Genomic DNA, 24,149 nt, shown 5'->3' on the forward strand with positions numbered 1-24,149 from the left:
GTAAACCCCGATGACTCTAATATTAAGGGATATGGCTCACCTATGGCATCGGCAGTGCACAGTTCCCAGGGATGAAAGGGGGTAAGATGGCGGATTTTCGTGACGATTTCACACTGTCTGCTTCTCTCCAATCCACATGTAAGTAGCAGCCAACTGTTCTCTCAGTATCCCCACAGAGACGGCCAAATACCTGTCGCTCAACCCGACGGTTCAAAGGCACCAATACCCGACCTGTTGCGTCAGGCAGCAGTGACCGGTCCGGTCTCTGGTGTAAGCAATTGTGGGGCTGCAGAATGGAGGTGGTCCCGCTGTAGGCACAGTTGTGTCGCCACTCTCCACCTTAGCTGCCTATCTTCCGGAGCGGAGCCCCGACCCTCCGGAGGTGCAGTCTAGACTCTTGATGCAGATTAGTCCCGAAGTTCAAGAAGGAGTAAGTATAGGTTTCAGCAGGGCCCGCTATGGGCCGTCTCCCAGAAGTACTCCAGGAGTGTGAAAATACTTAGTTTCTCGGGCAAGTCCTGGTTAATTTGTCTCTTAGCTGCCTGTGGCTCACTCTATACGCAGATGCCTAAGCTATACCCCTTGTTATTTATGACATAAACAGATGGAAATATACACAACAGACAGACAAAGTTGCACTAGAAGTAACTACTTAGAATACAGAGACCATAACAAAGTAACTTAAATGGACAAAATTAAACTTTCCTGATTCAGATAGAGCATATGATATTCATTGTTGAAGAGTAAAGGTAGGTTGGCTGATAGGAGTTCAGGAGCGTGCACATGTCTTTGGCAGTCTATGGCTGCAGTGTTTGTTTATAGCAATGTTATACATAGATACAATGTTGAAACAATGCTGCCAGATGGCTAGAGATGTGCACACTCCTGAGCTCACATAAGATTACCCTTTAACAATGGATACCAACAGAACTAAGCAAAATTGATAACAGAAGTAAATTGGAAAGTTGTTTAAATTTCCATACCCTATCCTATCCATTAAAGTTTTGACTTCATTTGAGCATGTCTTTTTTGCATTAAATACTCTCGCTAACTATGATTGAGTTCCCATTGGTAGTGTTAACTCTGAGAGGCAAAATGATAATATATTTGGCTGGTGTAAAGTGTTAGCAACTTCCTCTTTTTACCTAGTTTATATCCTTACTCATTTCATTTTACAACTGCATGAAAGCCTGTTAAAGGGACCCTTCCCTCATTTTCATTTAGCATCCAGCCAACTGGAAAATTAGCATCTTGGTATGTTGCCTAGCAATGCTAACACAATGGTGTAAAAGACTGACTGCCTATTATCAGCCTAGCAGCCACAATAGATGCACAGATATCTTTAAAATGGCACTAAACTGATTCATTTACATTTACGTCATTTATATTTTTCTTTATGATTTTATACAATAAGATTACAAGTGTTGTGCTATTACAAGTCGAAAGTAAAAAGTTAGCGTGCAAACCAAAGACCAAGGTGAGCTACTAGCTTCAGGACTTCGGATCTCACAACCGTGTTGACTTTTTTCCCCATAGACTTCAATGCTGCGCACAAAAACCAAACAAAACTATAAACTATAGCTCATATGCTAATCCGAAACTGAGCTAGATCAACTGTGCTAAAAGCCAAAAGTGCAATAGGAATACTTTAAATGTCTATGTTCATCACATAGAATAAAATGTTCTTTTTATTTTAAAATATATATGTATATTTTTTGTAATATAGCTATATATCTATATAAATATATATATATTGAGATATACGTGTATATTATAAATATATATAATTAAAAATAAAAAGAACATATGAATTTCAAGTATTTCTATTACAAACATATTAAAACACATTAAAAACAAATAAAAATGATATTGCATGTTTCAGGATATTTGCCTGGCAGTTGCTCAAATGTGTGTATATATATATATATATATATATATATATATATATATATATATATATATATAAATGTTTATTTACAAGACTCCATCTTGTTTTAAGACTAAGCAAACCGGTAACAGTGCATTTACAAACAATAGAAATGAATACTGTAAAAAAAAAAAATACTTGTCAGAGAATAAAAGTGACAATATATGGATTAAGCAATTATGCCCAGTATGTCCATCATGCAAAGATGCAAATGGTATTCAGATGGTTAAGCAGTGGTGAGGATGAAATTGGATTGCAACAGTTTGCTTTGGAAATCACTATTGCGTGATCCTGTTTGAAAGCCTCGATATGAAGACATCAATACTGTTAGTGACAATCATGACAGTGCAAATGTCATTTAGAATCACCCTTAACATAAAGAGATTGCTCCATGCATTTTGTTGGGGTCCTGATGTGACTTTTCCTACAGATCCCCTTAGCTGTACAGGATATCACATACTCAACACATATACATATAGTATGTATATGAACATATATATATATATATATATATATATATATATATATATATATATATATATATATATATATATATATATATATAAAATATATATATATATATAAATATATATATATATATATATATATATGTATGCCCTGTCTACTTCATTCAGACTTCATATACAATTTTGATGAAAAGAGCTTTAATCAATCGATGATATGAGCCACATGTATTAAACTGCGTGCGGACATGGTTCTCAACTTGAGAACTTGTCCACACAGCTTTGTGGCATATGGTCAGTGGATTGTGCTGCCCATCTGTACCATTACACACTAAAGTGAGCGTGTAATGCCACTCCATTCCTTGCACGACCAACTGCACAAGAGAAGGGCCTGTCAATCACACTGAGCAAGTGAGTTTTGGGTGATTTCTTTTCGCCAACTCAGAGCAGTTAGCAGGGCTGCATGTGCTATCATGCCCCGCAAGGTCTTAGAAGCAGCGCTGCTTAGTACATGGACATTTGTATGTTAATACACCTCTAAAATGTCTTCTGTGGCTATTTCAGAGTATTTTGCACATTTGCAGGATAATAGACTGATTCCAACTAGTCTTTGAATAATTTTAAAGATGTCCAAAATTACAGTTTGAGGATTCATCAAGTGCCTTGAGTTGTCGAATTTGAGAAGTCTAAATTTGTCTCGAAATAGTTTTTGAAAAGTCTCTAGAAAATTAATTGTGATCTTCAAGAACTTTTCAGTCCTATAGTACAAATAGGGCTTTTAGCGAGGAGCCGAAAGCACGATCATTGATGCAGGAAAGAGACAAAAAAGGCACTATTGTGATCATGTTACGTCGCAAAATGTCATTTTTGACCAGAAATGTCCTCAGCCTTTATATAGTGATAGACCCCATAATAAGCTAGGTTCAGTAATGGTGCACATACATGCTCAAGTAAATTAGAGCCAGTAACTTTTTTACCTTACCTTTAAATACTTACTAAAGACCTGTTCACGCTACTGAGCCTATATAGCCTTACTCTTTGACAAAAGAACACTAAGAGAACAAAGCTAATTTAATAATAGTAGTACTTTTGGAATTTATTTTTAAAACAAATTGCATGTTTTATCTATTAAGAAAAAATAAAATTAAGGAAGAACAAAGTTTTCTCTGATTTTCATATTTAAATAAAAACTTAAACTTTACCATGACTATCTAAAATGTATTTTTTATATTTAAGTATAATTTATGTCATTGACTAATTTTATAAATGCTTTTAACATCTCTCTAGATTGCAATGACCAATTTGGATGAAATATTTAGTTTTTCTAGGATTTTGCAATTACAATCACTATAAAGTCTGAACAAAAATAAAGTTAATGAGTTCAGTGTTTTGTTTTTATCTTAAAAATGGAGAAACTATTATATGATATGATGGAATAATGTTTTTGTGTGTGCATGCGCAGGATAATGAGAAATATAGCCATTTTAGTCCTTGTGCATGACAGCAAATCTTTCATTAAATTACCAATAGAGTTTTGTTTTTCATATAGAATTCATATTTCTTATATTGAAGATTGATTCTTCCATAACATAATGAAATTGCTTTCTTTTGGACTGTTAGACGACTGACTGGCTGACCTTGTGATGTACCTCCTTCTTTCCTAATCATTACATCCAAAAAGGATGTAATGAGTAATGATGTAAGAGTATGTGAGTATGGTTTTCTCCAAGAGAAGTTTGAAATTAATTTAGGAGATAGGGAAGCAGTTGGTTTCCATTAGTGCAAGCCGGTGTGGCTTCTGTAAATGTTTTTCAGAGGTAAAGATAGCAATTTCCAAAGATGCTACTAATAAAATAAAAATTAATACTGCATCATGTATCTAAAGGAACATAGAGCCCATTTTAATTTCTTAATAAAAAGTACAATTATGCATAGTAAATAAATTAGCAATTGCTTTATTTATCCCTTTCCTGTTATTTATCTCTGAAAATTGAGGGTTTCTTTCCAATTTCCACATGCTCTATATGAATCATGATACATTTTGTTTCTCACGCCGCCCCCTGCAGACTCGCAGCCAATCGGCCGCCAGCAGGGAGCTGTCAATCAGCCCAATCGTACTTGATCGGGTTGATTTCCTGCGATGTCTGTCCGCCTGCTCAGAGCAGGCGGACAGGTTATGGAGCAGCGGTCTTTGTGACCGCTGCTTCATAACTGCTGATTCTGGCGAGCCGGCAGGCTCACCAGAAACACAGGCATCAAGCTCCATTCAGAGCTTGATAGATAGGCCCCAATATCAGTACAGAATTCACAAACAAAAGGCAGAGTAATGACAAAGCAGCAAGTCAAAATACCAGTGTAGCAAAAGACCAGGCAACACGACAAAAAAGGAATCCAAAGGCAGAGTCTGAAGAGCAGTCTGGGTCCAGGGCCAGCATAACAGTCAGCAGATTTCAGAATAAACAGAGACAAACAGAGAGATTGTGGCGCAATGTGAGGTAAGGGAAAGGCAGCCTTAAAGGGATATGAAACCCACTTTTTTTTTCTGATTCAGGCAGTGCATACAATTTAAAAAAGTTTTCAATTTACTTCTACTATCAAATTAGCATTAACATGATATTCTTTGTTGATGAAGAGATACCTAGGCATCTAGAGCACTACATAGCAGGAAATAGTGTTGCTATTTAGTGCTTTTGCAAATGGATAACATTCTCTCAAAATGCTCTAGAAATGGGCAACAAAGAAAAAATGATGATAGAAGTAAATAAGAACGTTGTTTAAAATCCCATGCTCTATATGAATCATGATACATTTTGTTTCTCATATTATTAAAATAGTCTGAAGTTGATTACAGAACTTCCTACAGCAGAGCAGAGAGATCCAGGATCAATCCCGGGCATGGGTATAATGCTATGCATTCCAGTAGGTAGCGTTCTCCTGGAATACACCACACCCAGATTCTTCCATCAGACTGCCAGAAAGTAAAGAGTGATTTATCGCTCCAGAGAACACATTTCCTCTGCTCCAGAGTCCGGTGGTGGCTGTAGCTCACTCTTGACCATGCATATATTCATGTGAGGCTTGTGTACAGCTGTTTGGCTATTGAAACTCATTTCAAGAAGCTTCAAACACAAAGTTCTTGTGCTGATGTTGCTTACAGAGGTAGTTTGGAACTGTGTAGTGAGTTATTAGACAGATGAAAGACAATTCAGGGTTTGCGTGGTCTACTAAAGTCAGGGATGGCTTTGGGGATTGAGTAACTGACCCAATTACTAATGTTCTAAACTTTATTTCATGCAGTTATTTATTAGAGTCCTACGGAATAAAACTAAAACTAATGCTTTTGGCTTCTTTCTTAAGAATCTGTTTTAAAGCATTGACTGCAACACATAATACATTGCAGCCCTTGCTGGTAGCAAAGATGTTAACCGTCTTTTCCATTACTCACAAACTGTAAAAATAGGATTCGGTATGACACAACCAGGTGAAATATAGAAAGACTGTAAATCTAATATTGATGATTGTGTCTAATGTTTATGTCCCAAATGGTAAGTTCTGAATAAGTGGTTTTTTTCAGCCTCTTCAGATCTATAACTGATGTGTAGTCACTGGTTAAACATTAATGTAAAACAAGGCAATTCACAAACTATGACTGCTAAGCAAATGATTGCTTTTTTAGAGCTTAAAACAAATCAGAACAGCTGTGTGTTTGTTCTCAGTAGGAATATAAGGGGTAGGACTTTTTGCTCCTTTACGCCATACTCCTAATTATAGAGTACAGAACCTTGTGCTGTTCCTTAGTCACATCCCAGCAAGACAGTTAACCGAATGTCTAGTTATTAAGATGTTCTGTATTGTCATGGCAGCAAATTAATTTTTCCTTTTTCTGTTTGATGACAATGAAATTAATGACTATTGGGAACAAGAAAATGATGTGATTTTTTATTTTTTTTAAATCAGCGAATCACTCTCCTTGTATTTTTTCCTTATGTTGCACACACTACAAAAAAAGATATTTAATGTTCCAATTAATCAGATAGCGGCCATATTGACCTGACAAACATGACCACTCTTTGGAGTCAATGAGGATTTTTTCCCTTTAATAATGGACTTTTTTCAGCCTTTATTAATATGTAGCGTTATTCTGCACAGCTTTGTATCAAGCTATTTCGAAAGGAATTGAACAGTGTCATTATTTTTGTGCTGGGGATAATGTTCAGTTCTATAAATATAATCTTATTACATGTTAAAAGGATCTGCCAATAAATGTATCCTCTTTAAATCCCACAAGTTGCACAGGGCTATAACTGTTTGACTTCCAAAAAGAGCTGCACTACATTGACCTGGTTGATAGAACAAAATTAAAACCATTTGTCAAATTGAAGGAGAGCTGATATGCTGCAATTTTTTTTTTATTATAAAATATGGAAAACTTAAGGGACATTACATTTAACTTAAATTCCCTATAAAGACCTAATTTACATATTGTGACCCTGCTCTAAGTGAATGGTAAAATATATTTACCAGAAAATGATAGTGAGGCCAACATTTAGCGCATCCTATCCTTGCAATGGATAGTTCAAGGGTGCGCTATCCCCTTTCATTTAAAAAAGTGCTGAGTTAGGCATTGCACTCAACCAATACACATAATAGCACTGAAAAATGTAGCTTGCCTGGAGACCTAAAGTAAAGTGTTATGGCTAGAATAAAAGCATAACAAAATAGATGTATGATATAATAAAATACAGTTATTTGCACAAGCCCACTTATATGTATATATATATTTATTTATATATATATACAGTGGGGCAAAAAAGTATTTAGTCAGCCACCATCAAGTTCTCCCACTTAAGAAGATGAGAGAGGCCTGTAATTTTCATCATAGGTATACCTCAACTATGAGAGACAAAATGTGGAAACAAATCCAACCAATCACACTGTCTGATTTGGAAAGAATTTATTTGCAAATTATGGTGGAAAATAAGTATTTGGTCAATATCAAAAGTTCATCTCAAACTTTGTTATATATCCTTTGTTGGCAATGACAGGTCAAACGTTTTCTGTAAGTCTTCACAAGGTTGTCACACACTGTTGCTGGTATGTTGGCCCATTCCTGCATGCAGATCTCCTCTAGAGCAGTGATGTTTTGGGGCTGTCGCTGGGCAACACGGACTTTCAACTCCCTCCAAAGGTTTTCTATGGGGTTGAGATCTGGAGACTGGCTAGGCCACTCCAGGACCTTGAAATGCTTCTTACGAAGCCACTCCTTTGTTGCCCAGGTGGTGTGTTTGGGATCATTGTCATGCTGAAAGACCCAGCCACGTTTCATCTTCAATGCCCTTGCTGATGGAAGGAGGTTTGCACTCAAAATCTCAAAATACATGGCCCCATTCATTCTTCCATGTATATGGATCAGTTGTCCTGTTCCCTTTGCAGAGAAACAGCCCCAAAGCACGATGTTGCCACCCCCATGCTTCACAGTAGGTATGGTGTTCTTTGGTTGCAACCCAGCATTCTCTCTCCTCCAAACACGACGAGTTGTGTTTCTACCAAAACAGTTCTACTTTGGTTTCATCTGACCATCTGATATTCTCCCAATCCACTTCTGGATCATCCAAATGCTCTCTAGCATACTTCAGACGGGCCCGGACATGTACTGGCTTAAGCAGGGGGACACGTCTGGCACTGCAGGATATGAGTCCCTGGTGGCATAATGTGTTACTGATGGTAGCCTTTGTTATGTTGGTCCCAGCTCTCTGCAGGTCATTCACTAGGTCCCCCCGTGTGGTTCTGGGATGTTTGCTCACTGTTCTTGTGATCATTTTGAGCCCATGGGGTGAGATCTTGCGTGGAGCCCCAGATAGAGGGAGATTAACAGTGGTCTTGTATGTCTTCCATTTTCTAATTATTGCTCCCACAGTTGATTTCTTCACACCAATCTGCTTGCCTATTGCAGATTCAGTCTTCCCAGCCTGGTGCAGGTCTACAATTTTGTTTCTGGTGTCCTTCGACAGCTCTTTGGTCTTCACCATAGTGGAGTTTGGAGTGTGACTGTTTGAGGTTGTGGACAGTTGTCTTTTATACTGATAACAATTTCAAACAGGTGCCATTAATACAGGTAATGAGTGGAGGACAGAGGAGCCTCTTAAAGAAGAAGATACAGGTCTGTGAGAGCCAGAAATCTTGCTTGTTTGTAGGTGACCAAATACTTATTTTCCACCATAATATGCAAATAAATTCTTTCCAAATCAGACAATGTGATTGTCTGGATTTGTTTCCACATTTTGTCTCTCATAGTTGAGGTATACCTATGATGAAAATTACAGGCCTCTCTCATCTTCTTAAGTGGGAGAACTTGCACAATTAGTGGCTGACTAAATACTTTTTTGCCCCACTGTATATATACACACATACATATATACATACACATATATATACACACACATACATATATATATATATATATACATACATACACTGGCATTCAAAAGTTTGGGGTCACTTAGACATTTCCTTGTTTTCCATGAAAACATACATGAAATGAGTTTGAATAGGAAATATAGGGGCCTATTTATCAAGTCCGCTGCTCCATAACCTGTCCACCTGCTCTGAGGAGGCGGACAGCAATCGCCAGAAATCAACCCAATCGAATACGATCAGGTTCATTGACACCCCCTGCTAGCGGCCCATTGGCCGCGAATCTGCAGGGGGTGGCGTTGCACCAGCAGTTCACAAGAACTGCTGGGGCAATGCTGAATGCGGAAAGTGTAATGCTGTCTGCATCCAGGATGTCTGTCGGACATGATCTACTGATCGGATCATGTCGGACAGACATTTGCTAAATAGGCCCCATAGTTTTTGACAAGGTTAGAAATAATGAATTTTTAGTTAAATAATAATTGTGTCCTTCAAACTTTCCTTTCATCAAAGAATCCTCTATGTGCAGCAATTACAGCCTTACAGACCTTTGGCATTCTAGTTGTCAATTTGTTGAGGTAATCTGAAGAGATTTCACCCATGCTTCCTGAACCAACCTCCCACAAGTTGATTTAGCTTGATGGGCACTTTTTACGTACCATATGGTCATGCTGCTCCCACAAAAACACAGTATGGTAGAGATCTAGTGATTGTGCTGGCCACTCTATTAAAGATTTAATACTAGCTCCAATAAAGCTCCATCCACAGGGCATAGCATGGCGTTGCAAAATGGTGTGATATCCTTCCTTCTTTAATGTCCCTTTTACCCTGTATAATTCTCCCACTTTACCACCACCAAAGCACCCCAGACCATCACATTGCCTCCACCATGCTTGGCAGAGGATATCAAGCACTCCTTCAGCATCTTTTCATTTGGTCAGCATCTCAAAAATTTTCTTTTATGTGATCTGAACACCTCAAACTTAGATTATGTTTTCCATAACACTTTTTTCAAATCTCTGTGTTCTTTTGCCCATCTTAACCTTTTCTTTTTATTGGCCATTTTGAGATGGGACACTATAACTGAAGCCAGGACTGGTATGCGAACTCCAGGAGCTGCATTTTCCGTGATATTCCTCGCAAGTCCAGGTATGCTATATTGTAAGTTGGATTTAATTGTGTTAAGGCCCCAGTTAATGTTGAAAGTTCTATTCTCTGCTTTCTCCTCTAAACCTACGTTTGGTATGCGCTAAATTACACTCGCCTGGGTTGAGACTGTGCTAACATTCATAGGATATACAACCAGTTTAATATGCCAATAATTACAACACCCAATCAAGAAGTATCCATATACATCATAATGTCACTGTTTGTGGACTGTTTAATTGTTGCTGACCTTGGCCTTCCCCTGACCTTGCCTGTTTTAGTACAGGCCCTGTGAGCCACCACTCTAAGCCTCCTATTAGCACAGCTGAGGCTCTGTGAAGAAGAGGAGTGGGTTAGTGCAGCTCTCCAGCACGCTAAAGGTACGTATAAAGCAACAGGTATTTCACCTGTTGCTTTGAAACATTTACATTTGTTTAACTGAATATTCAGAGAAACAAATTTCTCCAAATATTTGTTACAAAAGATTTGGATGATCCAAATGTTTTGACACTGCACAAGCCTATTACTAAGTCAAGCCACTGAATCAAGTTCTCGGGTGATCACTATACATTGCACTCTTTAGATGATCACTTTACCTGATGATCAGTCTTAAACTGATCATTGTAGATTGGTCTTCTTGCATCTAGTCTTCATTTTATCACAGTACCTGTTAGTATCTACTTTTCAGCCGATCACTATACCTTGCCCTGCTTGCATCCAGAGTTCAGCTGATCACTATACCTTGCCTTGAATCCAGTCTTCAGCTGATCACTATACCTTGGCCTGTTTGTATCTAGTTTTCTGCTGATCACTACATTTTATCAAGCCTTTAAGTAATCATTATACTTTGACCTGCTTTTTCCAGACTTCAGCTGATAATTACATCTTCTCCTGTTTTTCAGCTGATCATTATACCTTGGCCTGCATATATACCTGGTCTCTAGCTGATTATTATATCTTGGTCTGCTTGTATTCAGTCTTTAGCTGATCACTATCCCTTTGCCTGTTTGTATCCAGTCTTTAGCTGTTCATTTTATATTGACCTGTCTGACTCTAGTCTTCAGTTTATCACTATAACTTGGTCTGATTGTATCTAGTCTTTAGCTGATTACTATATTTTGCTTGGCTTGTATCCTGGTATATGCTGATGACTGTAACTACTTGCATTCAGTCCTTAGCTGATCAATATACCAGTGCCTGCTTATATCCAATCTTTAGCTTATTCCTATTCCTTGGCCTACTTGTATCTAGTCTTCAGTTGACCATTATATCATGATTTGCTTGCATTCATATTTCAGCTAATCACTATATTTTATCTGCTTGTATTTAGTTTTCAGCTGATTATCATACTTTGACCTTGTTTCTTAAGCTGATCAATATACCTTGACCTGCTTGTATTAGCATTTTAGTTTTTTACTATACATTGGCCTGCTTCTTTACAGTCTGCAAATGATCAATATACATACCTTGGCTTTCTTGCATCCAGTAGCCAATGTGCCTTCTGTTTTTCCCCCTTCTACTGCTGTTAGTCGTGTTTATCTTGTATTTGTCTAAATCTATCACTACAATAACCATGTACAAAGGATTAGAAAATTCTTTCTTTACATTAAATAAATATAAACACTGTCATTTTACATGGTTTTCCAGTCATGGGACATAATCTTTTAAAAGTATGTTCATGTTATTTGTTCCAATGATACCAGTTAAGGACAAACATAAATGAGCTACTACAATGAATGCTCATTTATTGTGTAGAATGTAGCAGGATTAGACTTGTGACGTCTGGAATCTGCACTTGCAATTCTTGTGGAAATTGGAAAGAAACCCTCAATTTTCAGAGATAAATAACAGGAAAGGGATAAATAAAGCAATTGCTAATTTATTTACTATGCATAATTGTACTTTTTATTAAGAAATTAAAATGGGCTCTATGTTCCTTTAGATACATGATGCAGTATTAATTTTTATTTTATTAGTAGCATCTTTGGAAATTGCTTTCTTTACCTCTGAAAAACATTTACAGAAGCCACACCGGCTTGCACTAATGGAAACCAACTGCTTCCCTATCTCCTAAATTAATTTCAAACTTCTCTTGGAGAAAACCATACTCACATACTCTTATAAAGGTGCTTCACAGAAAATGAATCCTTCTTTAGCCCAGTTATACTGCCCTTGGTATTTCCAAGCAATGAACCCAAAATGTTTCTTTCATTATTCAGATAGAGCATGCAATTTTAAGCAACTTTCTAATTTACTCCTATTATCAATTTTTCTTCGTTCTCCTGTTATCTTTATATGAAAAAGAAGGCATCTAAGCTTTTTTCTTGGTTCAGAACTCCGGACAGCAGTTTTTGATTGGTGGATGAATTTAGCCACCAATCAGCAAGGACAACCTAGGTTGTTCACCAAAAATGGGCCGGCGTCTAAACTTACATTCTTGCATTTCAAATAAAGATACAAAGAGAATAAAGAACATTTGATAATAGGAGTAAATTAGAAAGTTGCTTAAAATGTAATGCTCTATCTGAATCACAAAAGAAAAAATTTGGGTTCAGTGTCCCTTTAATCCTCCAACTCATATTTTATATTTTAAATAACTCGTCTACCATTATGTGACTTCCCCATAAACTTCTAACTAAAAGTCCGTTTAAACTACAAGTTAAACTTTTCAAGTCCTGTATTCACTAGCTTAAAGGGACATAAAACACTTTGAGATGGTAATACAAAATGATAAAAAAATGTTTTATATATATATATATTTCTATATAAACTCTGCAATATACTTAATTTATTTATTTATTTTGTCCCCTTTTCCTCTAATTCCATTCTGAAATTGTGAGCTTTTCAGTTCCTGTTAGAAATGGAAGGGCAGAACACAGTTATATTCCACACAGCCATTGGCTGCACCCTCTAGTGACCTATTTATAACTGTCCCTAATTGGCCACAGCAGAGAAGGTAACCTAAGTTACAGCATGGTAGCTCCCATTGTTTTATAGACACTAAGGGGCCGATTTACCAACCTCCGTATCAGCCCCATTGCCTTTTGTTTCTTAAGACTGCTGCTCCCTAACTCGTTCTCCTGCTCTGAGGCTGTGGACATCAATCTCATACGATCGGGTTGATTGACACCCCCTGCTAGCGGCTGATTGGCCGCAAATCTCCAGGGGTGGCATTGCACAAGCAGTGCCATGTTAAATGCCAACAGTGTATAATGTCGGCATTCAGCGATGTCGGGCGGACATGATTTCTACAGTTTGTAAATCGGCCCCTAAAACTTTACACCTAATTTGTTGATATTTAAACAGCTGAATGTTATTCTCAGACTAATCTTTTCTTTGAAGGCATCATTCTGTCTAGCATTTATTAAGGGTTTAATTTCCCTTTGATCCCGATCAAACCAAAGTCAACACTCCCATGTCACCACAACACAGTATAGTTATTAAGACCTTGTGCCAATTTAAACTGTAATAAATGAAGATGTTTCTTTTTTTAAACATCAACATAACTGGACACCATCATTTCTCACATATTTTTAAAACCAGTTTTTCTGCTTGTCCAAAACATTTCTCAGTTGCTGCTCATAAATTGTATGAACTGCCCTTGTGTTCCCAAAGTTAAAATAATCAAACTGCATAGATTTCAATCTTTCAGATTTCAGCTCTGATATGACATTTGCTGTTTGTTTCTCTCAGGTAAACATCTAAAGGTATCAAAGTTTAAAGTTGCTCAAGGACAAAGGTGAATTATCACTAGGGCAAGAAATATTATCAAAGACGGTGTTGCTACATCAATATCTGCCAGCAATGTTCTGAGCTTTAAGAATAAAAGTAGTCTCAACCATAATGTTGCTACTCACATCATCCTGATCAGATACTAATGCTGCTTCCTTGAAATGATTAATGACATCCAACCCAAAAATGTCCATTATTTGTGGTTTTCAGCCTAAAAAAGTGTAAACTAACACTAAGCACCTATAACGGTTCCATGCATAAGTAAAGTCCTAAGGATCCAAAGGTCTACACAGGAATACACTTCAGTCTTAGGGGCATATTTTGATGTCCAGTGTTTCTGGCGAGTCTTCAGGCTCGCCGGAAACACAAGTTATGAAGCAGCGGTCTAAAGACCGCTGCTCCATAATCTGTCCGTCTGCTCTGAGGTGGCGGACAGAAATCGACAGAAATCAACCTGATCGAATACTATCGGGTTGATTGACACCCCCTGCTAGCAGCCGATTGGCCGTGAATCTGCAGGGGGCAGTATTGCACCAGGAGAGCGTATGCTGTCGTCATTTATCAATGTGCAGCGGACATGATCCCCAATATCGGATCATGTCCGCTCGCACAATGATAATTTGGCCCCTTAGTCCCTAAAAGTCTCAGTATTGTGCCTGGTATCAATTTTTTTATAAGTTAAAGGGACATAGAAACCAGAGCAAAAAAATAAAAAAAAATACCAAGAGAAAACTGGAAAGGTTTTTTTGTTTTTTTTTAAGAACTGCATGCAACTTTAGTTTTAACTTTCCTATCCCTTTAAAAATGCTTAAATGTGGAAAGTGTTTATGCCAGGGATTAAAGGAACAGTAAAGTCATAATTAGACATTCATGTTTCAGACAGAACATACTATTTTAAACAACTTTCCATTTTACTTCTATTATTTAATTTGCTTCCTTCTCTTGCTACCCTTTGTTGAAGTGTTTATCTTGGTAAGCTGAGGAGCAACAAAGCACATGGGTGCTAGCTGCTGATTGGTGGCTGCATATATATATACTGATTGTTATTGGCTCACCCCAATTAACAACCAGTAGTGCACTGCTGGTTTTTCAACAAATGATAACAAGAGAATTAAGCAAATTTGAGAATAGAAGTAAACTGGAATGTTGTTTAAAATTGTATGTTCCACCTATGTTATAAAATAAAAATGTTGGGTTTCATGTCCGTTTAACAGAGTATGGACTCAATGATCTAAAGCTTTTTTCTCTGGCGAGTTTATCTAAAAGGTCTTGTACGGCGCCTTAAAGAGTTTTAGGGATGATTTAGCTTGAGAGTTGTTTTTCTAGCTATGAAGGTTTCTGTGTGTGAAGGAGAGGCACACATGGCAAAATAATGCTCAAAAAAAGCCACCAACAAGTTTTGTGTGATTTTTCTCTGGTGAGTTTTTGATTATCAGGATTTGTAAGTAGCAGACCGGGGCTAGGATTAAGTTCTTTAACTTGATCCAACTACACTCATGATAACTCTTTAGAGAAAATAATAAAATGCTAGGGGAACTTTCCATAATCTTGGACTCAATCTGTAAATTTCTCTCTAATTTTTAGCCCCCCCCTCCCAAAAAAAAAAAAAATACTGATGTGTATGGTCAAGGATTAAATTAACTAATTTAGAGATAGGAACTGTGAATTAAAAATATACTGTGGACAATGACAGAAGATCAACATAGCCAACAAATATTGAAGGACACAGACTGCAGGTTTTTAATGTTAGTTTTTTCCATTAGTGGATTTGAAGTCTACAGAATAATGCTACAAGATATATTTAAAAACAATTATTGAATCTTATAAATGAGTTATTACTTTCCTAAATTTAAAACAACAAGCAAAACCATGAACAAACTAGAATTTCCAAGTTTCTGAATTACTGAATAAATAATATATAATTGCTCTGTGAATTTGCTAAAGGGTTGGACAGTTTTCTACATTTCAAATTACCTTTATGATTTGTTTTCATAACATTTAAAAAATAAAATAAAAAAGGCTATATGATGTAGGTTTCATATTTCCCTTAAGACCTCTCTCTCTACTACTCGGCTCAGATATTTTGCATGAATAACTCTGTGCTTATCATCCAGGCCTTTATTTTGCCATAAGGTTCCTTGAAGCAAGCCCGGAGCACTTTCTGAAACCTGTGTATGTAGGTGTAAGTAGCTGAGACAGCATTGTGTTTTTTTGGCTTCTGACATTCTGCTCATGCAATGTGTTTTCTTACCGTGAAGAAGAGGTTGGCTCTGTCACCTGCCTCTGCATGCGCGTATGCTTGATTAAATGCTCTTTAAGTGCATTCTGCACCTCTGCAGGTATATCAGGTGAAGTGTGGCTGATTTTCATTGCTGCTTCTGATACTCTCACCGAATGCTTCCCATTTTGCTTAATTTCTTTTTTCTCGTTGGTTTCCACCACTTCGGGAGGTGCGCTGGGTATACACTGTGGTAGGACATGGGTTGTGCATGTAACAGGTTTACTCCTCCAGCACGGCCAGCACAACTTCCAGAAAACAAAGAGAGAGACCACTAAAAGTGCCAGTCCACAGAAACTTACTACGACAGCGAGAAGACTGACTGATATGTCTGCAACAAAAGAGAAAAATAAACAAGTGTCTTCATTTCAATAAATAACAACAATAATATATAATAATACATAAATAACAATAATATAGAATATTTAAATAAATATAGTTAATAAATAATTAGTAAATAAATAACAATAATACATAATTAAATAAATAAATACAATACATCAATAAATAAATAAAAATAATACATAATTAAATAAATAATAAATGATAAATAAATAGCAATATTACAGAATTATTAAATAAATAAAGATACTAAATAATAAATAAATAACAATAATACACAATTAAATAAATAAAGATACTAAATAATAAATAATTAAGAATAATACATAATAATTAAATAAAGATAATAAATAATAAATAAATAAATAACAATTATATAAAATGAAATAAATAAATATAATACATAATAAATAACAATAATACAACATAATTAAATAAATAAATAAATAAAGATAATAAATAAATATATAAATAAATAAATAACAATAACACAAATACAAATAATAAATGACAACACCACATTGAAACAGATTAATGTAGGATATAGTAATGGGATATGGAATTCAAAATAAAACTTTCATGATTTAGACAGGACACGTACAATTTTGAAAACTTGCAAATTTGTGCCTTCTATAAAATGTATATTTGTCTTTATCCCTTGCTGACACTCAGTCCCTTCCTATAAGAGCATACTGAGGGGAGTGCACATGGGTTGAGCACTATATGGCAGCAGTGTTTGCAGCAATGTTTGTAACAATTTTATACATACAGTGCTCAAGGCACCTGCATGTTACCGAGCATACCTCAGTATGCTCTCATGTAAGGAAGCTTTATTTAGAAAAAGGAGGCAGAAACAAAAAGGTAAATTTGATAACAGAAGTAAATAAGATTGTTTTTAAATTGTTTTATCTGAATCAAGAAATGCCTCCATGTGCCTTTAAAGCACTTTGCAAGCCATCAGAGCTCTTTTTCAAAGTTCCGAGTTCAAAGTTATTATAATCAATTTAAAAACTCTGAGATAATACCTTTATCACAAGCTTGTATGTTGTAACCCCTTATACCCTGCATGAGGACTATATGACAGTGTAATTCCAATCTAGCAGAAAACAGTTTTACATCAGATTTTTGGCAGAATTTTGGGGGTTTTCATATTCAACAACTTTGACCTTTTAAAAACATATTAGACCTCTTTTGAGTAGCATGTCTTAGCTGTTCATACTGGGTTTTTATTCAATGTTAAATAGTAGAATATAAATGAGCTCTTGTGGTAGATTATATTTTATTGCAATAGCTGATCTTAGTGTCAAATTAATATTATAAACTATTATAGTTATAATTAGTGAACTTTTTTGCTACAATTATTTTCATGACCTTTCTTGACATCATCAAATAATCTAATTACGGGTCTTGTTCTTGGAGAATGAATTCAATTTTTTCACAGAGCATAGGATATATGACTGGAACAGTGCTCTATATATTCCAAATAAACATAAAGTCTCTTTCAGTCGAGAAACATTATTTCACGTTCATTGTCACTTCTGGTATTGGTCTTTTCCAAATGGATTCTAAAGGGATGAGCACATGGGACCTTACAAAGGATGAAAATACAAGTGAGAAATCATCTAAATATAATACTATCTACAGAAAATGTGTCTCTATTTGTGTTATTGGCTACTAAGTGGAGTAAAAGTATAGATATATGTGTGTTGTTATTGGTCAGTGTTTTTACTGGCAACCACAGGAGAAAATCACAGCTATATATGCATTTCTGGTTCAAATGTTTTAATATATTGCTTTATTTGTGTTTCCAGCAACCACATGAGTAAATAACTGTTATATTTTTGCTACTTTTGTGTATGTTCATTGCATTTAATTGACACTCAAGTCTAAATAAACGTTTATGATTTAGAAGGAACATGCAGTTTTAAGACACCTTCCAATTTACATCCATTATCATATTTTTTTATTTTTTTATTCAAACTTTCTGGGGAACAAGATACTATTGTGTATGTGCAGAAGCTCACAAGGTATACCTATACTAGTCTGTGATTGGATGATGTCTGTCACATGATGCAGGGGGACAGAAATAAGAGAAAAAATACATTTGTCAGAAAAAAATCTACTGCTTATTTGAAATTCAGAGTAAGTGCTATTGCATTGTCTTTTTATTATGCACTTATTTATGATGTAATTCTGCATTGAGTGGTCATTTAATGGGGGTAAATTACTGCTCTGTGTGTGTTGCTGGTACAAAGAAGTGGTTTACTGATAGCCATAGGAGTAAAACACTGGTTTATGTGTGTTACTGGCAGCGATGGAATTCACCTGTGTGTCTTCATAACATATAGCAGGTTATATAATTTTTTCTATGTGTGCAACTGTCAAACAACAAGGTTAGCCCGTGTGCTCCAGTTCTCCTAATTTATTAGTAGAGGGTCACATGCATGTTAATAATTACCACTGCAAGCAATGCATTTTAACAGACTTTTATACAAAAGTATTGCAAAAATATTTCTGATTGTATTTGAAATACATTGCCGTACCACTTTTAATTCCCTTTAAATGTTGCAGTTTGAGGACTCGGATGTTTTAATCTTAGAATAATTATCAATAACTTTGGGTTAGATTACGTATGGCATGCTATCTGCTGCACGTGAGCGAAAAGGGGTTTATCGCGGCTCTTTGCATTGGAAATAGCACACGTATTACAGTTTGAAAGTAAGCGCATTGGCTTCAGTGCAATTTAATTAAATGCGTCGTGTTACCGCAATTTTAGAGCTCTAGTTAACTTTTACGCTTGACTAAAACGTTGCACAAAACACATCAAAATTATATTTAAAAGTACAGTTACACTAATTATAATGCTATCTAATAAAAATTATTACAAAAAATGCATAACAAAAGTTATTAGACATTAAAAGGACTGCAATGGGGCTTTAACTTAGAGATACATACATATACATGTATAAATATGTATATGTGTTGTATAAATATATGTATTTATGTATGTATATATATATATGTATATATATATATATATATGTTTATATGTGTGTACTTATTTATTTATATGTGTATATATGTATTTACAGACATATATACACATATAAACACTTAAAGGGCCATAATACCCAAATGTTTAAACACTTGAAAGTGATGCAGCATAGCTGTAAAAAGCTGACTAGAAAATATCACCTGAACATCTCTATGTAAAAAAGAAAGATATTTTACCTCAAAAGTTCCTCAGTAGCCACCTCCCATTGTAAAGGATTTCTAAGCAGCATTTTAGTGTGTCTGTCCTGGGACATCTTAGGGGATGAGCCTCGTGAACTCTCATATTATTTCACCAATCAGGTAAAGGAAGCTTACTATGAAATCTCATGAGAGTTAAGTGAAATCTCATGAGATCACAATAAGAGTTCATGACCTCAGCACTGCTGATGCTGATTGGCTGCTGTTCATTTCTTCATTTTTTTTTTTCTACCTGCAGCTGGGAGTAGCTGAGTATAACTTTTTACACAGAACTAACTCTGCTGAGCTGAGGAGATTGTGAGGTAAAATATCTTCCTTTTTTACATAGAGAAGCTCAGGTGATATTTTCCTGTCAGCTTTTTATAGTTATACTGCATCAGTTTCAGGCGATTTAGCATATGAGCATTATGTCCCTTTAACTACATATCTATCCTACATATATAGACATATATATATATATATATATATATATATATATAAATATATATATATATATATATATATATATATATATATATATATATATATATATATATATATATATATGTGTGTGTGTGTGTGTGTGTGTGTGCATTGGAGCCATTTGTCAAGTAGCTGAAAACATGTCAAATCATATGTATGCAATATTAATTTTTAATAAAGTGTTTAATTGTGTATTTACTGTAAATAGTTCACATCCCAATATTCATCACATAGGGGAATATGATCTAAGTATTTTAAATAGATATTCCTATCTAGAAATTTACTGAGTACAACCACCTCTGCCATCTCATAACAGCTAATATTTGTAATCATCGTAAATACTCATCATGTAAATACTCATCATGTCAATACTCAATATATCAAGCATTGTAAATAACTTTGTCCCTTTGTTTTTCTCAAAGTTACTGAGCACAAAATATCAATCAATAATGAATGAATGCCGGCACCTTCTTTTTGAGTACAGGCACCTTTTTATTTACAAAAAAACACTCGGCTAGATTTAGAGTTTTGTCTGTAACGACCCGCGTATCTAACGCTGGCTTTTTTTCGCCCGCACCTTTTAAATACCGCTGGTATTTAGAGTTCACAGAAGGGCTGCGTTAGGCTCCAAAAAGGGAGCGTATAGCATATTTACCGCCACTGCAACTCTCAATACCAGCAGTGCTTACGGACGCGGCCAGCTTCAAAAACGTGCTCGTGCACGATTCCCCCATAGAAAACAATGGGGCAGTTTGAGCTGAAAAAAAAACAAACACCTGCATAAAAGCAGCGTTCAGCTCCTAACGCAGCCCCATTGTTTCCTATGGGGAAACAGTTTCTAAGTCTGCACCTAACACTCTAACATGTACCCCGAGTCTAAACACCCCTAACCTTACACTTATTAACCCCTAATCTGCCGCCCCCGCTATTGCTGACCCCTGCATACTTTTTTTAACCCCTAATCTGCCGCTCCATACACCGCCGCAACCTACATTATACCTATGTACCCCTAATCTGCTGTCCCTAACACCGCCGACCCCTATATTATATTTATTAACCCCTAATCTGCCCCCCACAACGTCGCCGCCAGCTACCTACAATAATTAACCCCTAATCTGCCGACCGGACCTCACCGCTACTATAATAAATGTATTAACCCCTAATCCACCTCACTAACCCTATAATAGATAGTATGAACCCCTAATCTGCCCTCCCTAACATCGCTGACACCTAACTTCAAGTATTACCCCTTATCTGCCGACCGAACCTCGCCGCTACTCTAATAAATTTATTAACCCCTAAAGCTAAGTCTAACCCTAACACTAACACCCCCCTAAGTTAAATATAATTTAAATCTAACGAAATAAATTAACTCTTATTAAATAAATTATTCCTATATAAAGCTAAATACTTACCTGTAAAATAAATCCTAATATAGCTACAATATAAATTATAATTATATTGTAGCTATTTTAGGATTTATATTTATTTTACAGGCAACTTTGTATTTATTTTAACCAGGTACAATAGCTATTAAATAGTTAATAACTATTTAATAGCTACCTAGTTAAAATAATTACAAAATTACCTGTAAAATAAATCCTAACCTAAGTTACAATTAAACCTAACACTACACTAGCAATAAATTAATTAAATAAAATACCTACAATTATCTACAATTAAACCTAACACTACACTATCAATAAATAATTTAAATAAAATACCTACAAATAAATAATACAATTAAATAAACTAACTAAAGTACTAAAAATAAAAAAGCTAAGTTACAAAAAATAAAAAAATTAATTACAAATATAATAAAAATATTACAACAATTTTAAGCTAATTACAACTACTCTAAGCCCCCTAATAAAATAACAAAGCCCCCCAAAATAAAAAAAATGCCCTACCCTATTCTAAAATTAAAATAGAAAAGCTCTTTTACCTTACCAGCCCTGAAAAGGGCCTTTTGCGGGGCATGCCCCAAAGAATTCAGCTCTTTTGCCTGTAAAAAAAAACATACAATACCCCCCCCCAACATTACAACCCACCACCCACATACCCCTAATCTAACCCAAACCCCCCTTAAATAAACCTAACACTAAGCCCCTGAAGATCTTCTTACCTTGTCTTCACCATGCCAGGTATCACCGATCGCTCCAGGCTCCGAAGTCTTCATCCAAGCCCAAGCGGGGGCTGGAGATCCATCATCCGGCTGAAGTCTTCTATCAAGCGGCGGCTGAAGAGGTCCAGAAGAGGCTCCAAAGTCTTCAACCTATACGGGCAGAAGAGTAGATCCGGACCAGCAACCATCTTCTTCCAAGCGGCATCTTCTATCTTTGTCCGATGACAAGCGGCTCCATCTTGAAGACCTCTGGCGCGGATCCATCCTCTTCTTCCGACGTCCTAAGTCCGAAAGAAGGTTCCTTTAAATGACGTCATCCAAGATGGCGTCCCTCGAATTCCGATTGGCTGATAGTATTCTATCAGCCAATCGGAATTAAGGTAGGGAAGGTAGGAACCTTCATTCGGACTTAGGACGTCGGAAGAAGAGGATGGATCCGCGCCAGAGGTCTTCAAGATGGAGCCGCTTGTCATCGGATGAAGATAGAAGATGCCGCTTTGAAGAAGATGGTTGCCGGTCCGGATCTACTCTTCTGCCCGGATAGGATGAAGACTTTGGAGCCTCTTTTGGACCTCTTCAGCCGCCGCTTGATAGAAGACTTCAGCCGGATGATGGATCTCCAGCCCCCGCTTGGGCTTGGATGAAGACTTCGGAGCCTGGAGCGATCGGTGATACCTGGCATGGTGAAGACAAGGTAGGAAGATCTTCAGGGGCTTAGTGTTAGGTTTATTTAAGGGGTGTTTGGGTTAGATTAGGGGTATGTGGGTGGTGGGTTGTAATGTTGGGGGGGGTATTGTATGTTTTTTTTTACAGGCAAAAGAGCTGAATTCTTTGGGGCATGCCCCGTAAAAGGCCCTTTTCAGGGCTGGTAAGGTAAAAAAGCTTTTCTATTTTAATTTTAGAATAGGGTAGGGCATTTTTTTATTTTGGGGGGCTTTGTTATTTTATTAGGGGACTTAGAGTAGGTGTAATTAGCTTAAAATTGTTGTAATATTTTTATTATGTTTGTAATTAATTTTTTTCATTTTTTGTAACTTAGCTTTTTTTATTTTTTGTACTTTAGTTAGTTTATTTAATTGTATTTATTTGTAGGTATTTTATTTAATGTATTTATTGATAGTGTTGTGTTAGATTTAATTGTAGATAATTGTAGGTATTTTATTTAATTAATTTAATGATAGTGTAGTGTTAGGTTTAATTGTAGATAATTGTAGGTATTTTATTTAATTAATTTATTGCTAGTGTAGTGTTAGGTTTAATTGTAACTTAGGTTGGGATTTATTTTAATGGTAATTTTTTAATTATTTTAACTAGGTAGCTATTAAATAGTTATTAACTATTTAATAGCTATTGTACCTGGTTAAAATAAATACAAAGTTGCCTGTAAAATAAATATAAATTCTAAAATAGCTACAATATAATTATAATTTATATTGTAGCTATATTAGGGTTTATTTTACAGGTAAGTATTTAGCTTTAAATAGGAATAATTTATTTAATAAGAGTTAATTTATTTCGTTAGATTTAAATTATATTTAACTTAGGGGGGTGTTAGTGTTAGACAGCTTTAGGGGTTAATAAATTTATTAGAGTAGCGGCGAGGTCCGGTCTGGGGTTAATACTTGAAGTTAGGTGTCAGCGATGTTAGGGAGGGCAGATTAGGGGTTAATACTATTTATTATAGGGTTAGTGAGGCAGATTAGGGGTTAATAACTTTATTATAGTAGCGGTGAGGTCCGGTCGGCAGATTAGGGGTTAATAATTGTAGGTAGGTGGCGGCGACGTTGGGGGCGGCAGATTAGGGGTTAATAAATATAATATAGGGGTCGGCGGTGTTAGGGGCAGCAGATTAGGGGTACATAGGGATAACGTAGGTTGCGGCGGTGTGCGGTCGGCAGATTAGGGGTTAAAAAAATGTATTAGAGTGGCGGCAATGTTGGGGGGCCTCGGTTTAGGGGTACATAGGTAGTTTATGGGTGTTAGTGTACTTTAGAGCACAGTAGTTAA

The 24,149-nt window shown here is 36.0% G+C and overlaps 1 protein-coding gene across 1 annotated transcript in view; it reads right to left on the bottom strand.

Annotated features, from left to right (window-relative positions):
* SYT10 (synaptotagmin 10) overlaps nucleotides 1-24,149 on the bottom strand; it is a 226,505-nt gene that overhangs the window by 168,705 nt on the left and 33,651 nt on the right. The window contains exon 2 of the mRNA XM_053719063.1: nucleotides 15,935-16,292. Coding sequence (XP_053575038.1) covers nucleotides 15,935-16,292 — 358 coding nt within the window. The remainder of the gene's footprint in view (nucleotides 1-15,934; nucleotides 16,293-24,149) is intronic.

This window comes from Bombina bombina, chromosome 6 (genome assembly GCF_027579735.1).
Source record: "Bombina bombina isolate aBomBom1 chromosome 6, aBomBom1.pri, whole genome shotgun sequence".
Taxonomy (NCBI): domain Eukaryota; kingdom Metazoa; phylum Chordata; class Amphibia; order Anura; family Bombinatoridae; genus Bombina; species Bombina bombina.